Genomic DNA, 26,739 nt, shown 5'->3' on the forward strand with positions numbered 1-26,739 from the left:
ACTGAAGTAAGAGGATAACCACAAGTTCAAGGTCAGCCTGCTACACAGTGAGTTCAAGGCAAGTCTGAACTACATAGTGAGATTCTGTCTTAGAAAGACAAAAACAAAAATATAAAAATTAAAAAGTAGAACATTGATATTTTCTAAGAGCTACTGGAGCAGAACATTATTATATTCTTGTAGCCAAAGCTAAAATAACTGATATTTTTTTGAGTCTGCTTTTTTTGGCATCAATATAAATTTTTATACTATATATTGAAAATCATTATCTCCAAGTCAAGATAATTCTGCTTTATAAACAGAATTCAACCTGTTTCAGTCAAAAACCAAAATAAAGATCAGAAGACTTTTTCAGTGTTCTGAGTATTGAAATAAATCAAGTTAGATGCAGGTATTTACCTCCATGAGTTTATAATACAGGGTACAATATAAACTTAAAAAAAAAAAAAAATATATATATATATATAATTTATATGTATGTAAATGTATGTATGATTGTATGTATGCATGTGAATATATGTATGTTTATACACTTACTCATGTATATAAACTTATACATACACATATGTACAGATATGTGCATATATACTTTTATTGCTTATATGTTTCTACTTGTATGTATAGACACATATCTATACCAGACACATTTATACACTAGAAATGTAGAGAAATTAACTATACAAGAATAGGTCAAAGTGCTGTCTAACAAGTATATTTGTCTTGTACATCTTCATTACATTAATGATTTTTTAGAATTCTTTCATGATAGCAATAGCTTTTAATCAAGTCCCAATTAATGTTTAGTAAACTCTGAAACCATATTGAGATGATTTTTAAACCACATGTATGTTTTCTCTAAATTTTAAGTAGATAAAATGTCTTTATAAATGTGCATTCTGTAATCATATCTTTTATTTTCTATAGCACTAATGAATTCAAAACTAATTATATTATAAATTAGAGGAAATGTAATAAATAAAATTAATTCCTGAGAGAAAAAAGATTGGGGCAGTTCTATTTATCAAGTGTAAGCTAATACAATTTTCAGGCTTAATATATATGTCCATTAATACTGACATGACCAATAAACTCAGTTTACAATTAATTTCTTATATTCAATGTAAATTCCATATCTAAAGTCTACAACAATCAGTTCTCTCTGTTATAAGTATTTATCTAGGCATGTATTATTTCAATGATGCTTCAATGATAATCTCAAACAGAAGATCTGAGAAAAGATCAATAAACAAAGCTGCAAAACTTACCCATCTTTTCATTAAGCTATTTTAGGACTGCATTAAAGTCTGTTTGTCCATCTGTGATTACTTCAACTAGAATCTTAAATTCTGAATATGAACCAATGCGTGGCTAAAGAGGAAAAGTTACTTATCAGCTTAATAGTATCAACTCATTCTTCACCAGAAAAACTAATATACTCAATTACGATAGTCTCTATAAATACACTTCATAGAAATTAAGTCTCTTGTTAGTTGCTAGTTTCTAGACTGAAACTTATAAAACTGCTACTCATTATTTGACAAATAAGTAACTGTCAAGCCTATACATTTCTGTGACCAACACATTCTTTATGTTTCTGAGAAAGAAACATCATCAGTCATTTCTAGTCATATTTATTTACTTAGGAAATAAAAGTAACTCCTTTTGTACATTCATATGTAAAAAAAAGTCTACATATGTAAAACAGAGCTGTTCCAGTATAGTACACACCAAGAGTAACTACTAATTAGCTAAGATATCTGTAATGAAGATGATGGTAATAATTTCCATCTCATCCCTTTGAATAAATTTGAACAAACAGGTAAAAACAAAAGAACTGCATGTCTGATCCTTTTCTTATATTCATCTTGTTGGTTTTAATAAGCTCATTATTGATGATCTTCCTTGAGAGGAAAGAGAAAAATTGTCAGACACCTAATGAACCTCAGCCTCTGGTGCATCAAAACTAGAATAGCCCATGGGTGCTGGAACAATTCAATTAGAGTCTTTATTATACTCTTCCTTTCCTTTTCTCCCTGCCTATTAAATTTTAAATGTCTGGTTGTATGGGGTGGATGTTTTTGGGTACAATGATCTGGACAAACATTTTCATTGATGAGAAGACTCCTTTATAGCATTTCCAGAAGAAACATTGCCTATTGTGTGTTCCATTTCATTTTTATAATACAATTAAGTAGACTAATGGAGACGTTTGAGCCACGTAGCTAGGTAACGCACAAACAATGTATTTTTATTAGCTCATGGAATGTAATTTGTCAAGAACTTTTTTAAAAAACCTGGTAAAATTCATTCTCAAGTAGAATAAATCAACAATATAACAAAAAGGATAAAGAGTAACTACAAGCATTTCAAGTCAAAATAAAAGACCTGCTTTTGTAATCATAAAATTAAGAGAATTCAATGCACTTAGGTTATATTCAGAGACATGGAAGGTCATGATTCAGATGTACTCTCTTTAGGCCAAGTCAACTTTAGTGGATTTGAATTCAAAGCAATGTGAGATCCAGAAATCACTTTATATAGCAAATGTTTGCAAGATCTGGGGGTGAACTTGAGCACAGAAATCAGAAAAGAAGGACACAATAGCTTTCTTTAAGTACCACCCTCAAAAGGATGTGAAACTAAAAACATTCAGTGTTAAAACAATAAAACCTAATTTGCATAAATGTATTTCAGCTCAGTTTTTAAAAACCTGATAAAATTTGATCTGTGCATAAAAGAAATGAGCAACCTTAAAATTTCAATTACATGAAGTATTTTAAAAAGTTCATAGATGTCTATATAAATGTAAAGAATATAGTAAAAAGAAAGATTTTAATTGGGTGGAAGTTTGAGTGAGGTGACCTACAAAGAAACTTGCAATTTTGGGATTATATAATTCTACGAATATAAAGAACTCTTATTTGAACAATTTTACTTAAATGTCTGTTACTTATGAGACATAATACTGAATTTATGTAAGTATCATGAAAATGACATCATCAACATGACATCAAGAGGGACTTAAATACCATTGCAAGTTAATGAAAATTAAGAAAAAGGGCACAAGAGTACTGAGAAAACTGACTGGTAAGACTTAAATCAATTATATTTTATCATAAGCACAAATTTAAAGTTTAAAATTTAAAATTTCAAAACAATTAGAATACTAGAGTGACTCTTCTAAATTAATTGTATCTAAAATGTCAGATTTATATTAGAACAAATATATAACACGCTCAACGATAATATTGGAATACTTAGCAATTCATGTGTGCATATTACTGAAAATTAAAACAGATATCTTCAAGCCTTTAGAAAAAATACTGATTATATTTTAGAGAGAGAGAGAGAACAGACACTGATATTAACTCAAAAGTTTATTTACATGCATCCAATCTATTTTTCCTCATTTGGTAGGACAGGCCTGATAGAAAATAAATAAATAAACAAATAAATAAATATAGGTCAACACTGAAGAAGAAAAATCATGTTCAAATATTCTTGTAATTTCCTTATCTGACTACAAGTGACAGTTGATTTGCGTCCTTTTCAACTCCAGCAAACAACTGATCATTTCAGAACAAAGAATTCCTTGAAAGCTGGACCTGGTGGTTCATGCCTGTAATCCCAGCACTCTGGGAGGTTGAGGAAAGAAGAATAAGTTTGAAGCCAACCTAGAAGGCTAAACATATTAATCAGATCATGTCTCGAAATAAAAAGGGGTACTGGGGATGTAGCTCAGTGCAATGGCCCTGAGCTCAATTCCCAATACTGAAAAGAAACAAAAAAGCAGGCAGTGGGGGAGGGGGCTAGCAGAGGGGGTGGGAGTGTGATCCTCACAAATTCTGTCTCATACAAATGCAAATATATTTTTCAATAGCACCAAAGCTCTGTGGAGTCAGCCAGTGAGAAGTCACTGATCTTTGGTTTAGACCCAGATTTGAGCACACCTCAGTTTCTCTTATCTTTCTTCATAGTGCCTGTTATACCGTGAATTAATACACTGAATTAACTAAAATCTGGAGTCTGTGTTTATTTGCAAGATTTGTAGGTGACTGTACATTTCTTTTTCTGTGTTTCTGGGTGTCATACTTACTTCTGCTAAACAACAGTGTTTAGGCATTTTCACTTCTATGAAATACCTAATCTGTGTCAATTTCACAGATCACAAATAAATAATCTTAGTATAATGGTGACAGATGATTACAGATAAAAATACTACAATGAGGTAAAATAAAACCATGTCATATAGACAGGTTATTTTTGGAATTTAAGTGTTAAGATCATAAAACAAGGTTCAAATGTCATCCAATGCAATCTGTTCATCCTTCTGTGAAAGCCATATCTCTCCACCTCTGTAAGTGAATCAAATGTTTTCGACATTTGGAAAGATATTTCCTTCATTTATTTCATGAATATTGATCACTTATGATGGGAAAAACACAATAAAAGTAAAAATACAAATACAAAAGCAAATATAATTTATAAATGAAAGATTACTGTGCTTTCAAATTCATTAGTGGCGGAATTATTAAGATTCACAAATTGACAAGTGATTCTAGATGTTATGTTCAGTCAATATTCACCAGATATTTGAGTGTCAAATAATTCTACTAAATGTACCTAGAATATGGTCTTTATTTTTCTGCCTTCAAGACATTACTTGTGCTAGGGAAGAAAATTTCGTTTTGTTTCCCCTTTAAGGCTTGAAGCACAAATTGGTAATGGAACCCATTGCTGGTGACCCTGAAGATTCTTCTCATGAGTCATATCACGAAGCATTCAAATTGTAAGAGTTGCTAAGCAAACAAACAAAAATTATATATATCCATATATGTGCAGCTTTGTAGGTTTTTATGTATGGAGTACTAAGTAATATGCTAGGTAGAAAATATTCTATCCCTAATAGCTTTGCACTAAATTTGGAAATATTCTCCATGTGGTCATCCCTTAAAATGATTTCCCTTTAAAAGCTAAGAGGTTAGCCAGGCATAGTGACAAATGCCTGTACACCCAGCCCTTGGGAGGCTGAGGCAGGAGGACTGCTGCAAGTTCAAGGCCAGCCTGGGCTACAAAATGAATTCAAGGCCAGCCTGAACTTCAGAGCAAGACTCTGTCACCAAATACATAAAAATTAAAATTAAAAAATTTAAAAGCTAAGGGCATATGTAATATTTCCTAGTAGCATAAATTTGGAAATTACTGCCTAGGTTCAGCAGAATGGTCCAGAACAGATATGGAGAGCAACAAGTCAACAGCAGAGACAAGAAGAATAGCACTGCCATGTAGCAGATTTCTTTCAATGATTAAAAATACTAAGGATTTATAGAGGAATGCACTGGCATATCAAAATCCTAGAAGTTTATCTCATATATTATTTTGTAATGTATGTTGAGCTGAAGATTGCACCTGTAGAAATTTGTTTTCTATATGTGGACATTTGTACATGAGACAATGTATCACTGAAGAAGAACAGGTACAAAGTATTGTGAGTGATGTAAGTTTCTAAAAATGAATGGGCCTTTAAGTCTCCAACCAAAAGAAAAAGTGATTGTTATTCAACATCTATGAGCCACAAAGTAATGTTCTAGGCATTATTATAAACCCTGTGGGAATGATTTCAGCTAAAGCAGTTTTGTGGAAGAGAGAATTTTTGCCAGAAGGTCCCTGAAATACGACTCCAGAAGAGCATTATAGGACCATGGTTATGTTATTCTTGTTTTTTTTTTTTTTTTTTTTTTTTTTTTTTTTTTTTTTTTTTTTTTTTTGTTTGTTTTGTTTTTGTTTTTGTTTTTGTTTTTTTCTTATTTGGTCCCTAGGGAAACTACAAATAAACAGAACCACAATGGGAGGTTAGAAACATCCTATTGAAAATAAATTGTATGTCCAGCCTTTCAATAAAATGGATTCATCCAAATCAACAGAAATAAAAATAAAGACCCACCAATACAGATTCTGGATTAAAAGATCAAAGTAATTTTATTTTTAATACCCTAGATTTAAAGGGCAGGTCAAAATTTCAAGCATGGTGTGTGGTATGTCGCTGATGTTTACGTCTGGACAAAGACGCAAGAAAATGACAGCTGCTGTGTTCAGGCAACAGATCATTTCTGCAAGAAGGCAGGAGACCTTAACTTGTTCAGTGACTCCAATCTTCAGTAGGAGCACAAGGTTCTTCTACTGGAGCATCTGATCAAAAACATGATATTGTGCATAAGAATTTTTGTTGAATATTCTCTGATATCTATCCAGAAAAACTTCATACACCAAAACTCAGACTTTTTTCTCAGAACATGTTCCATCAATCTTGTTCTCATTTTAATTAAAAGAGCTTGCTTGATTTTTCTTTTAGCCCTGCAACCTGAATTTAAAAATGTTTTTACAGTTATGTAGTCTCTTTTTGGTGTCATGGTTTCCATTTCAGTAGGTAATTATTTAGCTTATTCTCACTTATATCTCTTGCCAAAGGAAATCAAAATGTAGCAAGGTGGAGGGGGCAGGCACAGAACATGAAAGAAAACAAAAATAACACTGTTCACATCTTCCTGTGGTGCTTGCAACAAAATAGGGGTACAATGTATATTATTTTCCCTGACTCATTATAAAGTAAGAATATATCCTTTCTAGACCCCTCTTCTCTCCTTAATTCTCTTTTTCTTTCACCTCTTTTTCTTTCACTCTCCCTTCTGACTCCATCAGTTGTTTCAGGAAAGGAGGCATCACAGAAGTTTTATAAGGCTATATTTCCTATCATTTAACTAATCTCACTTTATATCAAGATTTTTAAGTTGTTCCATCAGTCCTCCTGGCCTTAACCCTAAGTAACATCTGGGCTTCCGAAAGATTATACTTATCAGAACTTCCATAACTGGATCACAACATTTGGCTATAGATTTTCTCTTTTTACCAAAGTTCTGTAGTTACAGCTAATTAGACAGCATCATCCAAAAGAGAAAGTGAATTTTAATTCTTCACAGTATTAATCTTCAACTATGTTTTTGTAAAACAATGTTGTACACATCTAGATCTTATGGAAAAAGACACATACTATTTCATACTTCTCTATATATACTATGTGGGGAAAAGTATATTGAGTACATTCTTATCTCTATCAGGAAAGAATATGAAATCATTTTGGATCGGCTAACAGCCATGAAAATTCTAAAAAGTATCAACATGAAATGAGTCATCTAGCAGATTTTTACCCAGAACTTCTCTTACCTCAAGTAATTTGTCTTCCATCTTTAGATTAAAAATTATTCCTCTTTGAAAAATAAGTCTTTTTAAACCAACTTTATATAGAAGAAAATAATCCAAAATTAAAAATTTACCCAAAGAAAATCTAGAATTGTGAGGCTGAGTCTTCAGATTTTGTGCTATCTTATTTTTTATAAGATCCTACCTTCCTGAGAAGTTCCAGTGAAACTGCTGGCCTTTATTTTTATTGTATTCAATCAATTAATTTTTTTATGCCTCCAACCAAGGAAATTTCAGCCCACAGTCCCTGACAATGTTAGGAAAATCATTGACTTTAAAAGCTTGTAATTCTAAATTCCCCAAAGAAAGTACCCACAGCTATATTTTTTAGTTAGCTGTTCTCCAGAACACTAAAAGCTAAAATTTTTATTTAGCATTCTTTAGGATATGATACAATGGTTTATTACCTATATTCAAATCCCAGCAATCTGTAGATTTCATAAATACCCACAGTGACCCTAATTCTGGTGGTCCTCATTCTACACTAAAAAATAGCACCCCACATTTTCTAAATTCTATAAATGCATCTCATAATGATCTGGGAGCTATATACATTGATCAAGTTACTTATATTTCTTACAAAAACACCTTTATATTCTTACATTATGATCATTTTTCCTTATAAAAATTTTATATTCAACATGATCAAATAAAAAATAGTTCTCTTATTTCTCATCCTATACAAAAATAAATTCAAATGCATTAATGATATAAATGTAAGACCTGAAACTTCTTGAAGAAAACATATGGAAAACCCTTGTACGACATTCATAAAATCAATAATCTTTAGGATAACTCCGCAAAACCACAGGCAACAAAATAGCAAAAAAGAAAATGGGATTACAACAAAGTAAGAAGCTCTTGCATAATAAGGACAACAACAAAGTGAAAAGACATCTACTCAATGAAAAAAATGCAAGTTAGTCATCTCACAGAGGAGTATCAAGAATACCCAAGGAGCTCAAAAATATAAATAAGAAATAATCCAACGTGAAATTGAGCAGTGATTAAATAAATACTCTCAGGAGAAGAATTTCAAATCAAAAAAGTTACAAAAATGCTCATCATTTTTCATTTTGCATAATGTCCAATTATATATTATATATATGTATAATAGAACATCATAAAAATAATGTCATCCTACCTTTGCAGCAAAATGGATGGCATTTGAGGAAAAAGTGTTAAATGAAATAAGTCAGGCACAAAAAGACAGTGTTCTCTTTCATATGTGGATGTGAAAATACATTGATCTAAATGTCAAATACCTATTACTAAAGACTGAGAAAGTCAGAGAAGGAAGATGATAGAAGTATGTAATAGGTCCCACAACAAAGATAATATACATATGAAACTCCAGTGTTTTACAGAACAGCAGAAGTTTATTCTTCCAAGTAACTAATATTTTGATAAATGTCTACAAATCTCTAAAAATCTAAACATAAAGTAATAATAAGGAGATGGAAATGTTAATTACTCTGCATCAGAACAAGTCGTATATATATAATGAAACATACTGAAACCAATGAATATGTATAATGTGTTGTAATGTATATATATATTATGTATAACGTGTATAATGTCCAAAATGGAAATGCTAACTATCCTGATTTGATCATTACACATTATATATTGCATCATATCATCACATTGTAACCAGAAGTAAGGATAAATCAAATAATTAATAAAAAGTATTTCCAAATATCCTATAAATTTATTAGTGTAGATGATAGTAAATAACTTACTTATAAGGAACTATTGGACAAATTCTTCTTAGAACTTATTCTTCAAACAAAAAAATTCATGAAGTGAAATACTTTCTAATATTTTCTTTTCTTGAATGAACAGCCATGAAATGTTTCATTTTGTTTCTTTTCACTGGCTGGGAAGAAAATCAGTTGATTTTAAGCTCAATAATCCTTTATATAAAATATCTATTTTCCACTATTTCCTTTTGATCTTTCTTTGAAAGTAACCTATTTAATTATTTTGGTATATTTGAGAATAAACTGTTTTAGATACTCTTTGAAAACTGGCAGAGTAAAAAACATAATGAGGATATCATTTAGTTTGTAACTTCAAAGAATTTTGCCACAGAGCCAGGAATTTTAGAATTTGGTAATCCAAATTAAGAAAATGATGAACTTTCAACCAAAAACAATTGTATGATGAATAAATTCCACTTTCTAAACAGAAATGCATGATTTAATCCCACTGTCAACAATTAACAGTTCATCAGCAATCTACTAGGAAGCTACAGACTTTTTCTTATGTACAGTAAATATGTACCAGTTTAATTCCATATGAAATGCTAAACAATAAAACAATAGCAAGAACTCATGTACATCATCTATAATTATATATATATCATATGATATATATATATATGATATATATATATATATCCACAAAAGTCTGAAACTTTATTTTACGGACAGGAATTCTTAGGCAATCAGGTTAAATAATTTTACCAACACCAGTAGGCTAGCATATTGAACAACTAATATATGAACTGATATATAAGTTGAGGCTGTCATTTATCTACTAAGATGTTTTCAGTGAATCATTAAAGAATTATAGGAAAAGGGTTATATATATATATATATATATATATATATATATATATCTAGTAAGCTGTCTATGTACAAAAATACTAAACAAAGCTCCAAATAATACTAAAATTCCTCTTAAAAGGAATTTTTAAACTTAAAAATATGTATGTACTGTAAAGCACATCAAAGTCTATAGGCTAGTACCTTTAAAAAACATATGTGTGTACATGAAAAGAAGGAAAATGGTTTTTACTAACTACTGCAAGTTCAGATCTTCTTAAAAGTATCATCATTAGTAGTTTATTTTGTATCTTCATAGAGAAATGAGGTATCATAGTAATACACAAATATATGTATTATACTGTATTTACATATCTTCACATTTTGTACTGAACTATGTTAATATTTCCTAAATTTATATTTGAACATAAATCATACATGCACAATATTTTAGTAATATTTGAAGTTTTATATATATACACATATATATATATGTGTGTGTGTATATATATATATATATATATATATATATATATAAAATTAGAATCAAGCATTGAGAATGGGAGAAACAATGAAGAGACAGAAGTAAAAGAAATATAAGGATATTTACCTTTTGCAAATGGGAAGGGGATCAAGAGATGAAGGGAGAAGTGGGTAAGGGACAAGAAAAAACTAAAATGTGTTATACACATGTAAAACAATTCTAAAATCATATAAAACTATAAAAAAGCTAAACTATAAAAAAGCCCCAACAATTCCTGGACTACAAAAGCAAGACAGGAGGCATCACTATACCAGGCTTCAAGCTGTACTACAAAGTTACAGTGTACTGGAAAAAAAAAAAAAAAAAAAAAAAAAAAAAAAACGTGGATCAATGAAACAGGAGAAAAGGATGCAGAAACTACTCCGAAAACATTCAACTACTTGCTTTTTGACAAAGGGACCAACTTACACTAGAAGAAGGATAGCCCCTTAACAAATGGTACTGGAAAATTTGACTACACACATGTGGAAGATTAAGACTAAACCCATATCTCTCACCATGCAGTAAATGAAAATAAAAATGGATCAAAGATCTATATATCAATACAGAATCACGTAATCTGGTAGGGATACAATATTTAAAACTCTTGAAGACACAGGTAAGAAGCAAGAAATTTCTGAAAAGAATGCCGATTGCAAAAGAAATGATACCAGAAACCAACAAATGACATATCAAATTAGAAAGCTTCTGCACAGAACTATGAAACAATCAATGGAGTGGAGAGACAGCTCAAGAATGGGAAAAAATTTCCAGCTATTCCTTAGGCAGAAAACTAATATCTAGAATACAAAAAGTACTAAAAAACTTAAACCCCAAAAACAAAACCTCCAATTTAAAAAAAAAATGAGCAAGTGAAGTGAATAAACCCTTCTCAAAAGAAGAAATACAAATCATCAAGAAATACACAAAACAATGTTCAAATTTCAGGCAATTATAGAAATGAAAATTAAAACAACACTGATATCCTATTTTACTCCAGAAAGAAAGGCTATGACACAGAAACCAAATAATAATGAATGCTGGTGAGGCTGCCGGAAATAGGAACACTTCTACATTGTTGATGGGAATGTAGTACAACCATTATGGAAATGATTATGGAGATTCCTCACAAAACTAAAACAAGGAATTTCATTTTACCCAGCTATTCCTTTTCTAAGCAACTTTCCAAAAGAGTTAAAACTTCATATTACAACAAAACATAAATATTCATGCTTACAGCAGTTTAATCTTGGAAGTGGCCTATATATCCATCAACAGCTGAATGAATAAAGAAAATGTGGCATTTATACACAATGCAGTACTACTCTGCCATAAAGAAGGACAAACGAGTAATTTATACGAAAATGGATGCATCTGAAGAGCATAATTTTAAGTGAAATGAATCAGATACATAAGCTTAGATATCATATGGTTTTTCTTGTATGAGAAACCCAAATTATAAATAAAGAGCAATTAAGGAACAGACGGTAGGAAATACCAAGATAGTTCGTTTGCACATGGAAAAGTGACTAGGAAATGGAGGGAGGGGAAAAGGGAAGAAGATCAAAGGAAATAATTAAGATATGTTATATGTATGTACCAATCCTTCATGAGGAATGTGATCACTATGAACTATACACATAAAGAACCAAAAAATAAATAAAAATTAAAAAGACAACAAATCAACAGGAATGTACTTTATGCTTTTGAAAACAGCTGCACTGTACTACTAAGATGAAAAACTGAATGAGTATTTATAAAGGATTAGAAATAATATTCCTTTTAATTCCACAACTAAGAATTTCCTGAGATGGAAATCCTTTATTTTATATTCATTTTTAGGACCTATTGCACAGTGATTCATACCTTCTGAATTTTTGTGTTTTTATTAGTATACAGTACTTTTTCTAATTATAGCAATAAACTGATAGACAATATTAATATCAGGAATATATATACATATATATTTCCTTTAATGTACATATTATCAAAATGTTATATGTAACACTTTATTAAATACTATAAACTATCAAAAAATCGAATACTAAGTTCAGTCCTTTAGTCCTTATTCTTATTTCACAATAAGTAAACCAAACCATATAACACAGCTTTAAGTTTGATGTTTTTCATATTATTGGACTTGAGATGCCTCTAATTACAAATCATAAAGTTGAATAAGATTCAAGTTATGCTTGGAACATTTATATTCATTCCTCATCTAAAAATATAATGGGAAAAAATACTCATGGAAATAACATTCGTAATTTTGTCACATTATGTATTTGCTTCACAGAATTTTGGGGTTCTAGAGAATGTCAACTGATAAAACAACTTTGGAAAAATATAGTATTATCTTCAAAAGTTGAACATTCATGCAAATAATCCATAATTTCAATTCAAGGTATAGACACAGAAAAAATATTTATACCTGTCAATAACTGATATATCATAACTTTTTAGAAAAAACATGAAAACAATGTGAGTTTTTTTCCCTAGGGAGAATCAAATACAGTACATTCACACAATAAAATCAGATACCACAAAGCAGCCAAAAATTATTATAGTGAATAGGAACTATGTGGATAAATCAAATATATAAGAAAATTCAAGACTACTTGTAATATTATAGCTATGCATAAATTCAACAAAATTTATTATTAAAATATATTTTAAGAATTATAAATATAGAATACAGGATACTCATGATCTTCAGTTGAGAGAGGTAGAAACAGTGGTATGTGATGGGAGAAGGAGGTGCATGACATTAGGTATAGGTGAATATCAGTGATATACTTTATTTTAGTTGGTAGGTTCATATGTGTATAACAGATTATTAAAATTATTAACTACATAAAAATGGTAAGAGTATCACACACAGATGAAGGATAGAAGTGTGCCATGAGAAGGAATAATAATTATTTAAAATTCTGTGCACCTAGAATAAATGTAATGTTTATTTTATCTCTTTAAGCTCTTAGTATTAAAGACCTAGCTTTCAAAAATACAGCACAGCCAGGCATGTTGGTGGATGCCTGTAATCCTATCCCTTGGGAGGCTGACGCAGGAGGATCACCATGAGTTCAAGGCCAGTTTGGGCTACATAAGCAAGTTCAAGGTCAGCCTGCATTACATAGTTAGACTTTGTGCCAAAGAAAGAAAAATAAAGTACAATGATGCCTCGGTTCACAAACACTTTTGTTTGTAAAAACTTTGATTCACAAATAGAAGCTTTTGGCAAAATTTTGTTTTTTCAAACTCTGCACCAGTTTGAGGAACACTCCCTCAGCCATCTTTCCACAGGAGCACACCATGGCCATATTTTCTAGAATCACAAAACAAATTAAGTCTGCAAACCAAGGTTGCACTGTGTATTTTATTGAAATATTAAGTCTTATAATGTATGATCACCTTCATCTTGAGTGCTCCTAAAATATTAGTATATATTTGCTCCTAATATTCAAAAAATTCAAGTATTTTAAAGGAGCAGTGTCCTTCCTTTATTCCAGGTATCAAAACGTTATTTTGTCTTTTTCAATGTAAAAACATACTATTTAAATATCCTTAGGAATATCACCTCTAAATATATTTTAAATTATAGTAATTGTAATACTTAATTTGCTAATTTCTTTAACCATTTCATTTGATATTTTAAATGGATCTTCACTTATTAAGAAAGCATACATTGAATTTTGGGAGTAATTTATGAGCCGACCTTATATTCTCACATTTGAATGTCTGTGCTTCAAACCAAATCAAACAAAAAATATTTGACACTTACTTCACTTAATATTACAATACTGTTAGCATTAGAATCAAAAAACTCATAAATCATTATCTAAAATCCAGAGTTCAAACTTTCAGTTCAATCAGAATTTTCTTCAGTCTCAGCAAGATTTAATAATTACCAGATGATCAAAGAACGAATGATAGAATAAGTTGTATTACAAGTTATATAAATTTGCTTACATATATGACTACTTCACAGTCCTTCATTGCATTAAAAAGATATATAAATTATGAAGTGATTATTTTTTGTCTTTTTCTTTTGTATTGGTACCATGGAATGAAGTGATTATTAATGTGGAAACACTTCTAGACCTGTAATATTTTGTTAATGATAAAGAGAAGTATAAAATGACAAGAAATATAGGAAGGAGGGGCTCCTTCTAGTATATTATACTATAAATATTGCTATATTTCAAAACACTCCCTCAGGAATTTAATTTAGGCTCTTCTACTAACTACCTCTATGATTTTATTTAAGTTTTATAACTATACTTCACTTTGTTTTCCTCAAGTACAAATTGAGAATTTTCTACAAAACAATTTCTAAAGAACATTGCACGTTCAAATTGCATTATTTTAATATCTCTGAACTAAAGCTGAAAAAATCAAACATTTTACAGAGTCATAGGGCACATTATACCTAATGTGCATTAATGGGTTGTTCTCATTAACGGGTTGATCTCATTTAGTAGTTAGATATGCTGTATATACCTGTAATCCAAGCACTCTGTGAGACTGAGGCAGAAGAAACACAAATTTATATTCAGCATGGACAATTTAGTCACTTAGTGAAACTCTGTCTTAAAATAAAAATTAAAAATGGGTTGGGGCATGACTCAGTGCAAAGGCCCTGGGTTAAATACCTAGAATCTCAATAAGTTAGTAAATATTATATATATATATATATATATATATATATATATGCTTATTTTATTTCAAAAACACCACATTTAGTAAGAACTGAAACATTTTCATATATTTCAGTGTTATCTGAAACAGTATGAACTCTTTTATCTTTTTACATAAGCATTAAAATAGCATAAGGTTAGATAATACCACTCTATAGAATGTTGAAAAGAAGCTAGTTTCTCATTCAAAATAGACAAGAAAAATTATTTAACAGCTCTTGTGTTTATCCAACTCTTTCATATGCAAAAGCCAGGAGATAGCAGGAAATTCTCCTTTGTGATGAGTCTCATATATCCTAGCTTCCTTCATCAGTAATCCAATGTCCGGACAGAACTTCTAGGTAGGACATAGAATTACCTAGAGGGAAGATGTTTCAAAGAAAGGAGTATGCCGAAATGAGAAGGCACAGTGAGTTTCCTTAGGCTCAAGTAACTAAATATAATGTATGTGTGATATATACATAAATATAATCATTTTGTGATAATTTCTTTGTTGTTCTAATCTCAAATCTTGCCAATTATTCATTCATGATTATGTTTAATTCTCCAGCATGCTGATACTTATCAAAGCACTGCCTCTGTAAATTTTCATTATACTTCTGCTATATGCATGGCCAAATTTGATTTGTGTTGAAAAATATACAGCCTATGGCACTCTTCACAGATTTCAAGATATGTAAATTATTTTCTCTTTCAAATCATAAAAATAACAAAACACCTGGAAAAGATATACACATACTGCAAAGTGAGAAAAAAAGGATAGAAATCCTTTAAATAGAAAACAAAATGAATGTGATATTCTGGAGCACTAATATTAGAATTGAAAGCTGTTAATCTGCAAACCTATATTCAAAATTTAAAAATTACCCTGTAAATTCTCATTTAGTTCTCCATTTATACAGGACCAGCTTTAACCTTTCAGCTTAAATATGCAATTCACTTTTGCATGTAAATTACTGTAGTTTTATTTTCATCAGGAGTAATCATGCTTTATTATAAAATGCTGTTTTTCAGAATCTTACAGACAACTGTATATAAATTTACACCAAAGCAAATATAACAAATCAAATAAATAATGTAAATTTCTACACAATGAATAAGTTAATTTTAAAATGACCATTTAAAAATTTAGAGATTTTCAGAGCTTGTGCTCATTTTCATACAGCAAACAGATCCTATCTCTGTCATGCTTACCATTCTCTAAAGTCTCCCCGTTTCATCTCTTTTCATCTAAGTTTCCATAAGATTAGCAGAACATTGGCAATCTTGAGACAGTATCACTCCTTGCTTAAAGAGTTCTCATGGTGTGCAGGATTCATCCACTCCATGATCCACAAGACATTTGCATGGATCTTTTTCTACATCTGAGTAATGAATTTAGTTAATAGTTCCCCAACATATATATACTCAAGCTTCAAAAGCCTTTCAATCTGGTTAGAAAAAGCAAGAAATAAGACCATAAATTACATGTAAAATGGCACTAACATAAAGTATGATTCCAACTAGAGATGAGGTAGGCTTCAGAAGTTGACAATAGTTCTCAAAGGAGAAAACTAATGGAATCTACTAATCAAAGAGCCATGCACATGTGCACATAAATGAAGAGATGCTGTTTCATCCCTGGGTTTATTATCAAGATCAGACAATATCTCACACTGCCAAATGTAGCCACTGAAGCTAGTGACAGAAAACAGAAGTCTTTGCTATGCTTTATAATGTCTTAGAGACATTCCTAACATGTTTAAGATCCCATTTGCTTCAATTATAATAGCATCACATATATCAAACCTCCCTCACTTTGAGGTCTTTGTACAGGTTGAGCATCTTTAATCTGAATGTCTAAATTCTACTATTTTGAGTGTCATCTTGATGGTGCAAAAGGAAAATTACTGACCTCAGTAACAGGTTGCAGTCTAATTATAGGTGTAACAAATATTGCACAAAATCACTTTCTGGCAGTGGGAATAAGATGTACATGAAACATAAACACATCTCTTATTTAAACATGGATTAGAGCCTTAAGTAGGCATATGTAAATAACCGAAATCTGAAAAAATCTGAAATTCTTCAAGTCCCAAACATTTGGATAGAGTATATACAACAACTTGTACTTGTTTTCTGTCTTCCACTAAAGCTTTTCATTCATACATTCACAGTTTCACTTCATCCCTTCAGATAGCCATCAGCTGAAATATCATCTTCTTACAAAAGTTTGGTCTATGCAGTTCCCAAAACAACAGGCTATTTACCCAGATTTTCTTCTATCAGAACACTCATTGTGACCTGATATTGCATCAAACATTTATGCGTTTATTTTCTTCCTTTCCCACTATAATGGTACTGCACAGTTCTCTAAGGAAGTTGGCCCTGTGTTCACTGGTTTGGTGAAGGACAGGTAGTAAATACTAAACAAGTTTGTTAAACTGAATTAAACTCTGTAAACCACATTTTGATTTCTTGAGACTATAAGCTGCTAGTATCACTTTTAAATTCCAGAAGAACTATTTTTGGTATTCTTAGAAGTGAAGAAAATGAATACCATGGGTAAATTATAACCACACAACCACAAAAAGACATTTACTTTCAGAATAAAACCTTCCTGCCCTATTTGACTTTACCTCAACTGTCATCCTACTCTTTCAACATTATTTTTTTTATTGTTAACAGCTGATAACTCACTCTCTATTCCCCCTACATTTTTCATGATTCAGATTTTCTTTACATAACAAAGCAAAATGGGTTATGTTATATAAGGACATGCACTTACACTTGCATTTGCATTTTTATTACATATAAAATATTTATTTTACTACATAATCTACAAAACTTGGTCTTTACCCTTACTTTATTTTTATCTTTTTTATTCAGTACTTATCTTAGTACATGTTTGCAATACATAATGATTCGATTTATTTTGGAGAGTCTGTCTAATATAATATAGCTATATTTAGATTGAGCTTTATTTATAATAGCTAAATCTTGGAAACAACCTGTATGTTCATCAACAGATAAAAGGATTAAGAAAACATGGCATTTAATCACTAAAGAGTATTACTCTGTCATAAAGAAGGAATAAACTGAAGGTATTTGCATGTAAATCGATGCACTTTGAGACCATAATGTTGAGATAAATCAGACACACAACTTTAAATACTGCATATATTCTCTTGAATGAGAAACCCAAAATAAGCAAAAAACAAAATATAGATAATGAAGAAGTAGGAAGATCTTTATCAAATGTATTTGCATTTCATACACCTTTTAATCCTGTAGAATGTGGACTCCTTCTTGATAGTAGTGATAACTATATTTCATTTATAGACAAGAGTTTACAACTTGATACATGTAGTAGTTGACAACCATTAATTTTAACCTTTGCAGAAGAGTTAGTTACGGGTAAAGACTGGAAAAGTCTCATTGCCTTGCCCAGTCAAAAGAGAGAAAGTAAGAGTGAATTGTAGTATGTCAGGAAATAAAATGTTAATACTAAATGTTAATACTAAATAAAATACTAAATTTTAAATAGAGTATGGCTTAAGTTGGGAGGTCAAGACTTATGCTGAGAGTACACTGCTCCATAGCTAAGCAGCTTGCTATGGTATGCAGTGATCATCTATTTCCATGACCAGCAACACATCAACATGGATCATTTCCTATTTCTGAGCACAGAACTAGATCCCAAGTCCCCAAAAGGAATATACTCATACTTCAAGGCCTTTCAATCTAGTTAGGACAGCAAAAAGTAAAACTCTAAGTTATATATAAAACTGAACTTACTAACATCCAGTGTAATGTAAGCTAGAAAAGATGGAAGCTTTATAGAGAACGTCAGTGTGAAAGGTGACTTTCAAAGGAGAAGAACAAAGGACAAAACATTCAAATGGAACCTACCAAAGACCCATGTAAATGTGCACAGAAATGAAGACATGATTTTTACCCTTGGGTTTTTTTTTTCTTCAATATCAGCCAAAATACCACATCACCAAATCTAGCTCTGAAGCTAGCAGGAGAACAATGCCTATTTCTATATACATATATATACTTGTGCTCAGAAAACAATATGAGACATATGGAGAGTGGGGAAAAGGGAGTGAATTCATTATTACAGCTCTGAAGAAAAATAATGCTTCCATTCCTGTGAATGTTCTTTTTACCATTCTTGTTCTTTCAGTGAAAGAGAAGTTAAATTGCACACTTTCAATAACTCACAAGCCAATGCTTTTTAGGTAATTAACACAAAATAATTGATTTATTTTCTTCCATTAGGCTTGGTCCCATTAAGTAGTTTGCTAAAAAAGGGCCTAGAAGTTCACTGGATGAGAATACAAGGTTATGTTACATCAATCAGCATCATATGGTAAATCCCAGTGCTCTGTAAATAAATACAGCAAGTTGTCATACTAAGGAATGCAGAAAAATAAGCCACAGAGTGTAGAACTAGGAGACAAATACAGCATAGTAATGGAAAAAACAACTCCTATTTAATTGTGTAAGCTATGGGCAAGGCACAAGTCCTGCAGTATAAAATCATATATATGTATATATTATATATAAATCATATATAATTTGAAAAGTAACTTTTATTCTACTAGTAATTGAGCAATCAAATAATAAGAAATCTGAACTCCAGTAACTCCTATTCAAAGACAAATATAGTTGGGAAAAAAATTCAGAACTAAAAGGTGTAACTATAAAACTAAGTATAAGACAAAGTCAATTAATAATCTAAAAGGAAACTAAAAAGAAAAAGTAATAACACAGTAGACCCACTGAGAATCAGAATTGCCCCCTTCTGTAGGAGACCATGTTGAGACAAAGCACATTACTTCTTTCTAACACACATCTGCTTGCCAAGAAAGTAAAGGCCTAAGTTTAAGATTCCAACTAAATACACACAGTTTTAAACTACCTTGTCAAATACAGCTTCTAATTCAAATGAGTACTAAAACAAAATGAAAGCCTTTAAGAGCTGGCTAGCTTCAGTGTCAAAGAAGGAACATATATCACATTTCTCTAAGTTTCTTTAAAAATATAATCCATAATAGAATATGATTTATCTAGTTAAAATCTCAAAATTCCCTTCTAAACATTAACTTTACCAAAATGCCACACAGCATCTTTCTTTCCCAGAGTAAAACTTTGAAGAAAACCACTTGTTTTTAGAATTAAAGAATGTTATACACCATAGTGGCAACATTTCTGGAGAAGTTTTTAAGTTTTATGTTATGAGCAACACAATTTCTTTCTGTAAAAAATCACCTAAATAATTACTGACTACCACTAAGAACAACAAAATTGCCTAACACAATAACTCCGCAAATGATTTAGTGTGCCAGGTAACTCCTAAGTCATGAGTGTGACATAAAATGGTAAACTGAAGTGTTAGCTTCAGTTTATTATTAGTAGTGATCACTTAGAAATTTTCTAAATTTAGCAGCATGTAAGTGCTACCATCTGAATGACAAACATCAATTATCTTCTAAAAGTTCTTAGGACAAACAAGTATGCTCCATTGCTTTTTTTACTAATGCTATTGAAGAAGGCTAATAAGTCTAAGATATGGCAAGGAGATAGGGTTGGGGAGGGAATAAGAGGACAAACAGGGCTCTGTGAAAGCCAATGAATATATTTAAAAAAGAAAGGATTGCATGGATGAACAGATCCACATGACCACTCAATCTAAACACTGCTTTAAAAAGAAAATTCTGGCATTCTCTCTTCCATTCCATTTTCAACCTTAAAACATTTTTGATGATTTTTACTTCAATAAGAAACAGAGAAGCCTTAATACTATATTTTAAAACACTCATTTTACTAGTAGGGTAAGTAATAACCTACAGAACAAACATGATCAAATTATAATCTAATGACATGTTTGGTGTTTTAGGAAACCAAAAATGAATGGAAGTAGTGTAAAATAGATTCACAGCTTTCTTCATATTTCAGATCAAAAAACCAAGTATAAACTATCTAAAATGATGTAAAAAGTAGCAAGTGGTAGTCCCAGTCCTGAGTGACAATGCTCCTGCGGTTACTTCTCCCTTAGATAATGTTTCTATAAGTTGAAACTTTTGGTAGCCATTGTTTAGGATCGCATTTTTACTTCTATTATCAATAATTGATGAACCATAGCTTCACTAAAAATAATAAACAGAAAAGAGCTCAGAAAGTATAATGAAACATTCTTGCAGACAGAGTCTGATATTAGCTAAAACTATTACAGATTTTCTAGAAATTTTGTACTTCATGCTTCATCCTCTAAAACGACAGCATAAAAGATAAAGTCTGGCAGTGGCTTTTGTTGAGTATTTTCTATTCTTATAATGCTGCAGAGACATGATACAGCCAAAGATAAGACAGCAAAAAGAAGTGTTTGTAAAAATCTACTTCTCAGGAAATTAAAATGCACTCTAAATATATTTTGATGAAAAAGTAAAGATCTTTCCCTAAGAAACTCTGCTGCATTATATGAAGTATACGCTTTCTTGAAAATCAAGTCTTTTTTATTACGTCGACATTTCTACATCTTAAAAGTATGACTGCTGTATTCCATGAGAATCATTAATTAAATTTTCTGAAAATTAAAATGTTCCACCTCAGGGAAACATAAATTAAAAGTAACTTCCATTTTGCTTCAAAGTTCTGGGAAAGTGTATGTATTTAACCCTTATGATCCACTTACCAGTAAAACATGTACTAAATTCATTATTTAGATTTTATCCAAGAGTTATGATTCAGTTTTTTAAATCATTTCAGAAAGTAGATGCTTATAAAGATTATAAAAGAAAAATTGTCACTAATGACTAATATTTCCTCATTTTTTCCTTAAATTTCAAATAAAATAAAAACTGTTAGTCATCACAGGAAACAAATGTTAAAATAATGCTAACTTCTCAAGTTTAGAACAGAACTTTTAACTAGATGAAATCAGCAGGTCATTAGCATTCATTGTAATAATACCAACAATCTTCTGCGCAACAGATAACATAAAATGAATCACTGAGACTTCACCAAAACAATTGCAATGTACACCAAATTTTAAAAGTGTATATTTTTTTAATACTTCTTCACTTATTTCTTAAAATAGTTTTTAATTCAGTTGTACTAACTTGAAGTCATGATAGTAATTTGCCCTACCTACTTGTCCTATGATGATTTCAAATGTCACTAATAAGACAAAATAAAAATAAACAAAGTCTCTTTGATAAAGAAAAACCACCTACAATCCTAAAATGTTCTGCATCTTCTTCATAAACTGTCATAAAGTTATCAACTGAGTAAAAAGGAAATATAGGCCACAAGATTTGGATTTCAATAATTCTTTTTTAATATACCAGTAGGTCTTCAAAAATATATGACTAAATCAAAACCATTAGCAATCCATTTTACTTTATCATAATTTCTTAATTAACTTAGCCAAAAATTTCTCACACAAAATATTGCATTACTTGGTCATATGACAATACATGAAATTTTGTTCAACACCATATGTCTACTAAAATTAAGTTGACTTTAACCACAATACCATTTCAAGAAGTCCATTAAATTAGCCAGAAACACAAAATTTAAAAAGCAGCCTTGGGAATAACTTTTTCTTATAGTCATTACCAAGTCCTTATTGAGCTGATTACTTATGCACGAAAAGTAGTATAAAGCTGAAGAAAGGGCACTAACATCAATCCCTAGCTTACCTAAGACTCATAAAAGTAAAAAGATCTAACCATTTTATTTTATTAGGTTCACTAATATGTAAAATGCTGCTACTTTTCTGCAGTTTGATTCATATTTTATTCGACATTTTTCCTTTTTCTGCCACCTAAGAAAACCTTAATTCTAGCCCTAAATATGTTCTGCTCATTTCAAAAGTTCATACCTCCAAAAAGAACAACCCAAAAGAGAATGTTAAAAGGAAAAAATACTATAATGCAAACAGCCCTTGGTGACCAACAATCTCACCAGACACTGTTCTGTCTTAATACCAAGTGTGCTTAATAGGTGTGGACTCTTTGCTTGATGGCATCTGTAACTTCTAAAACAACTTGGGGTTAACAGTCATATGTTTTTCTTTTTTCTTTTTCTTTTTTTTTTTTTTTTTTTTTTTTTTTTGAGGCCATTTCATAGATTTTAAAACATTGCAACAGTTGATCTGATTGAGTAGATCAGTTTCAGTTCTGGTATCCTTAAACATAACCTGTCAGCCATAAATAAATGACATACATGTGCATATTTATCATAAAACTGTTTGATATCTGTATTCCATCTTTTATAAGGTTGTAAAATACGAATTGTGATTAATATAGGAAAAATGCATGCCCTAAAGATCAATGAAAGAAAAATACTTAAAATATTTCTGAAAACTTGTCATTTGAATGCACTAAGGTACTTTCTAGACATCTCAATACACTGTACTTTGAATATATTCATATATTAATTAGGGCATAAATTTTGTTTTTCCTTGTTATTATATTTTTATGGGTTCATATATACATTTTTTAAACATTTTCCTAATTCAAAAATTCTCAAATTTCTTTCTGTATTTATCACTTTTAGACACCAATACTTCATATTTTCCTTTGACCGCCAATATTCATTCTCTTTTGTCATACCCATTTCACAGAACAAAAAAGTGTTTATTTCCAAATCATTTAGATATTTTCCCAAAGCCACTTAAGAAAGAACAAAAACATTAGTACCTTTGGAGTACTGTGAGACCTTAACAGGCCCACAATCAACTCAACCATATCCAACCTCTATCCCATTTCCCTTCATGGCACCTACCCTAATGTTGTCATGGTAACGATGGTGTACCAAAACGCTGCAGGGATGCTGGTGAACTTGCTGGCTGAAGACCCTTTCTCTGCGTAGAACATAACTGTAGCAAAAATGATGATAGCCATGGTAAGTGAAAAGAGCAAGAAGCCCAATTCCGAGGCACAGCTCTTCAGGGTGTACCCCAGGATGCGCAGGCCTTGAGAGTGGCGGGAAAACTTAAAGATCCTGAAGACTCGAAAGACTCGGAGTGTGACAAAGGCTCCACTGACATCCTCATTATCTGTCATCACCAGCCCAATGTAATAAGGCAGGATGGCCACCACGTCGATGATACTCATGACACTGCGCACAAAGCGATAACGACTGGGTGCTGCAGCGAGGCGCAGCAAGTACTCAACAGTGAAGATCATGACACAGGCGGTGTCCAAGCAGAAGAAGGCCACCGCGTACCGCTCTCCACAGGGCAGTTCTTTAATGTGGCCGGGGCTAGACCCACATGGCACTGTTTCTACCACATTGGCGATGACGGAGACAGCAATGAAGAAGCCTGTCACGTAGTAGAACACCAGAGCCATGGTGCTGGTGTGCGGGTTCTCGAAGGCCCGCCAGACCCTCTGCCTGGCAGTCATGGTGGGCAGGGCACTCTCCCCCGTGGTGTCAGTGTCCGCGTCGTCCTGCAGACGCTCAGCGTTCTCTCGCCTACGGTCCTTGTACTCCTCGTAACAGCAGTCGCCGATAATTTCTGGGATGAGGCCAAAGAAGGCCAACTCTTCATCATATGCAGAAATGCACTCATGGCGTGGATAGTGGAGCTTCCCAGTGCGGTAGAAATTTAGGATATGGCGAAAGATGTCCGGGTCACGGTCGAAAAAATACTGCTGGGTCTCGGGGTGGTAGAAGAAGTCCCGCTCCGAGCTGCCCAGCAGCGTGTCCGGATACCGTTCCAGGGTGTCCTGCCAGGTCTGGAACCGGGTGCCACTCACATTCAGCACGATGAGCGCATCCTGAGTCCTTTTCCGCTCCTGCCTCGGGGGAGCTGGCATGGGCCCGGAGGCCACAGGCATCCAGCCAATGGCCGCCGCCCTGGCGAATGGGAGCCATGCTGCCACGCCGGCCGCCATGTTGACGCGCGGTGCCTGCTGGGCCACGAACGCCCTCTAGAGTCCGGCAAATCGCGCAGGACCTCTCTCCCCAGCCGCCTGTCTTAGGCCAAGATAGGCAAAGTCACAGTTTCCACAAGAGCAAGTTTCCTCACAGCCTAACCACAAGAAGTGCAGTGTCCTAAAAGCAGGCGGCCTCAACAGACCTGGCCAGACCTCTGGCAGCCGGTAGAGCAGGCCACCTCCTGCCACAAACAAGCACACGGGCGGCTTCAGAGGCAGCAGTGTCTTCAAACAGGTGTGTGTGAGGTGTCCCCTGACTCAGTCTGGGTGATATGGGGTCAGTATGCGGAGCAGGAAAGAGGAGAGTCACCCCGTGGTGTCGCTTTGGCGAATCAGGGAAACCTTTCCCGTCCCTCTTTTCTCTTTCAAACCTGCCTTTTCCAAGTGGCCCTTCCCGCCAAAGCAGTCTTCTGAAGGCGATCTGTTGTGGCTTCGGGGATGCGGTCACGGCCGCTGCCCCACGTCCCCAGGAGTCAGGATGCGCCTCGCCTCCTCCAGTTTTTGCGGAGACAGAGGTGCCACGGGCCGTGGGCACGGCGGGGGGCGTGAATAGCGATCCTCCTCCCCTCGTCTGCCGACACCCTCGGCGTCTGCCACCAGCGTCTGCCCAGTCAGTGGCCCCTTCACTCTCTTTTCAAGTTCAGCGCAGGTGCTGTGTGACAGTCACAGAGCCCGGGAGCCGGCAGGCGCCGTCGCCTCGGCGGCAGCAACATCTGCCGCGGCGCAGAACGCGCCTCGCCCGCGGTACATACCTGGCAAAGTGCGCGCCCGCGCTGGGGGCTGAGTTGCATAGAGACTTTCTCCTCGCCGTGCACCCGGAAAAGAAGAAGGCGAGAAAGCAGCTTGCGAGCCGCAGGATCCGAGGCGCCGCCGAGGAAGCATAAATAAAGCTCAAGCGAGCTCTTTTTCCCCTTCCCCCATCCCTCTGTGCCTTCCCTCCTCCTTTTCACCTTCCAAAAGCCAGGCGCAGGCTAGCCGAGCGACAGCAACAAGTTCAAAAGGTGCGGGGGAGGCGAGAACCCAGGGCACTGGCTCCTGCCAACTTACTGCGCGGCCGCGGTGGCCGGGGCCGGGGCGGCGCGGCGCGGGGCTGCGGGGCTGCGGAGCTGCGAGGCGGTCGGGCGGGCGGCGGCGGCGGCGGCGCGGAGGGGCCGGGGCCGGGGCCGGTGCGGGCTTTCGTCCGAGCGCGGAGGCAGGAGGCGCTCGGCGACGCGGGGGCGCGGGAGGGCTGCTCGCTGCTTCCCCGCCGCCAGTGGGTGGTCCTGCATCTCCCCGAGCTCCCCGCGCCGCTCTGCTCGTACGATCAATAAATAAGGAGAAAATAAATAAATAACCGCGCGCACGCCCCGCCACGCAGGTTAGAAGAGGCGTCTCCTGCCTTTCCCTCGGCTTGACCTTTCTCCGCCTCCGCCCCCTCGGGCTTCTCTCGCTCCACCCCGGCCACCCACCAGCCCCGGCGCAAAATGTCACCGACGGAGAGCATCCAGGTGGCTCTGCCCGGGGAGGAGAGTGAGCCCGGAGGAACAAAGGGAAGGAAGCTTCACGCGCTGGGCTGCGGTGGTTTGGTGGAGGCGAGGAGGAAGGGAAACCGGTGTCTCGCTTCTGTCTCCCGAGTCCGGGTTCAAGGCGAGCGTGGGAAAAGGGGTGGGGGAGAAAAAACTCAAGAGAAGCTGGGAAGGAGGGTGAGCGGAGCGGAACGCACAGGAATTGGTTGTCTTCTGGGGACGACTAGGTCGCAAGACCTGCAAAGCTCCGCGGCGGATTTTTTAAGTGCTTTTTCC

General features: G+C 34.0%; 1 protein-coding gene across 1 annotated transcript in view; it reads right to left on the reverse strand.

The window, feature by feature from the left end:
- Positions 1-24,916, reverse strand: part of Kcnd2 (potassium voltage-gated channel subfamily D member 2) — a 468,290-nt gene extending 443,374 nt beyond the window's left edge. Inside the window, exon 1 of the mRNA XM_023567253.2 lies at positions 23,802-24,916. Coding sequence (XP_023423021.2) covers positions 23,802-24,916 — 1,115 coding nt within the window. The remainder of the gene's footprint in view (positions 1-23,801) is intronic.
- Positions 24,917-26,739: the final 1,823 nt, after the last annotated feature.

Source organism: Cavia porcellus, unplaced genomic scaffold (genome assembly GCF_034190915.1).
Source record: "Cavia porcellus strain 051 isolate PalLab524CR breed Dunkin Hartley unplaced genomic scaffold, mCavPor4.1 scaffold_2, whole genome shotgun sequence".
NCBI lineage: Eukaryota > Metazoa > Chordata > Mammalia > Rodentia > Caviidae > Cavia > Cavia porcellus.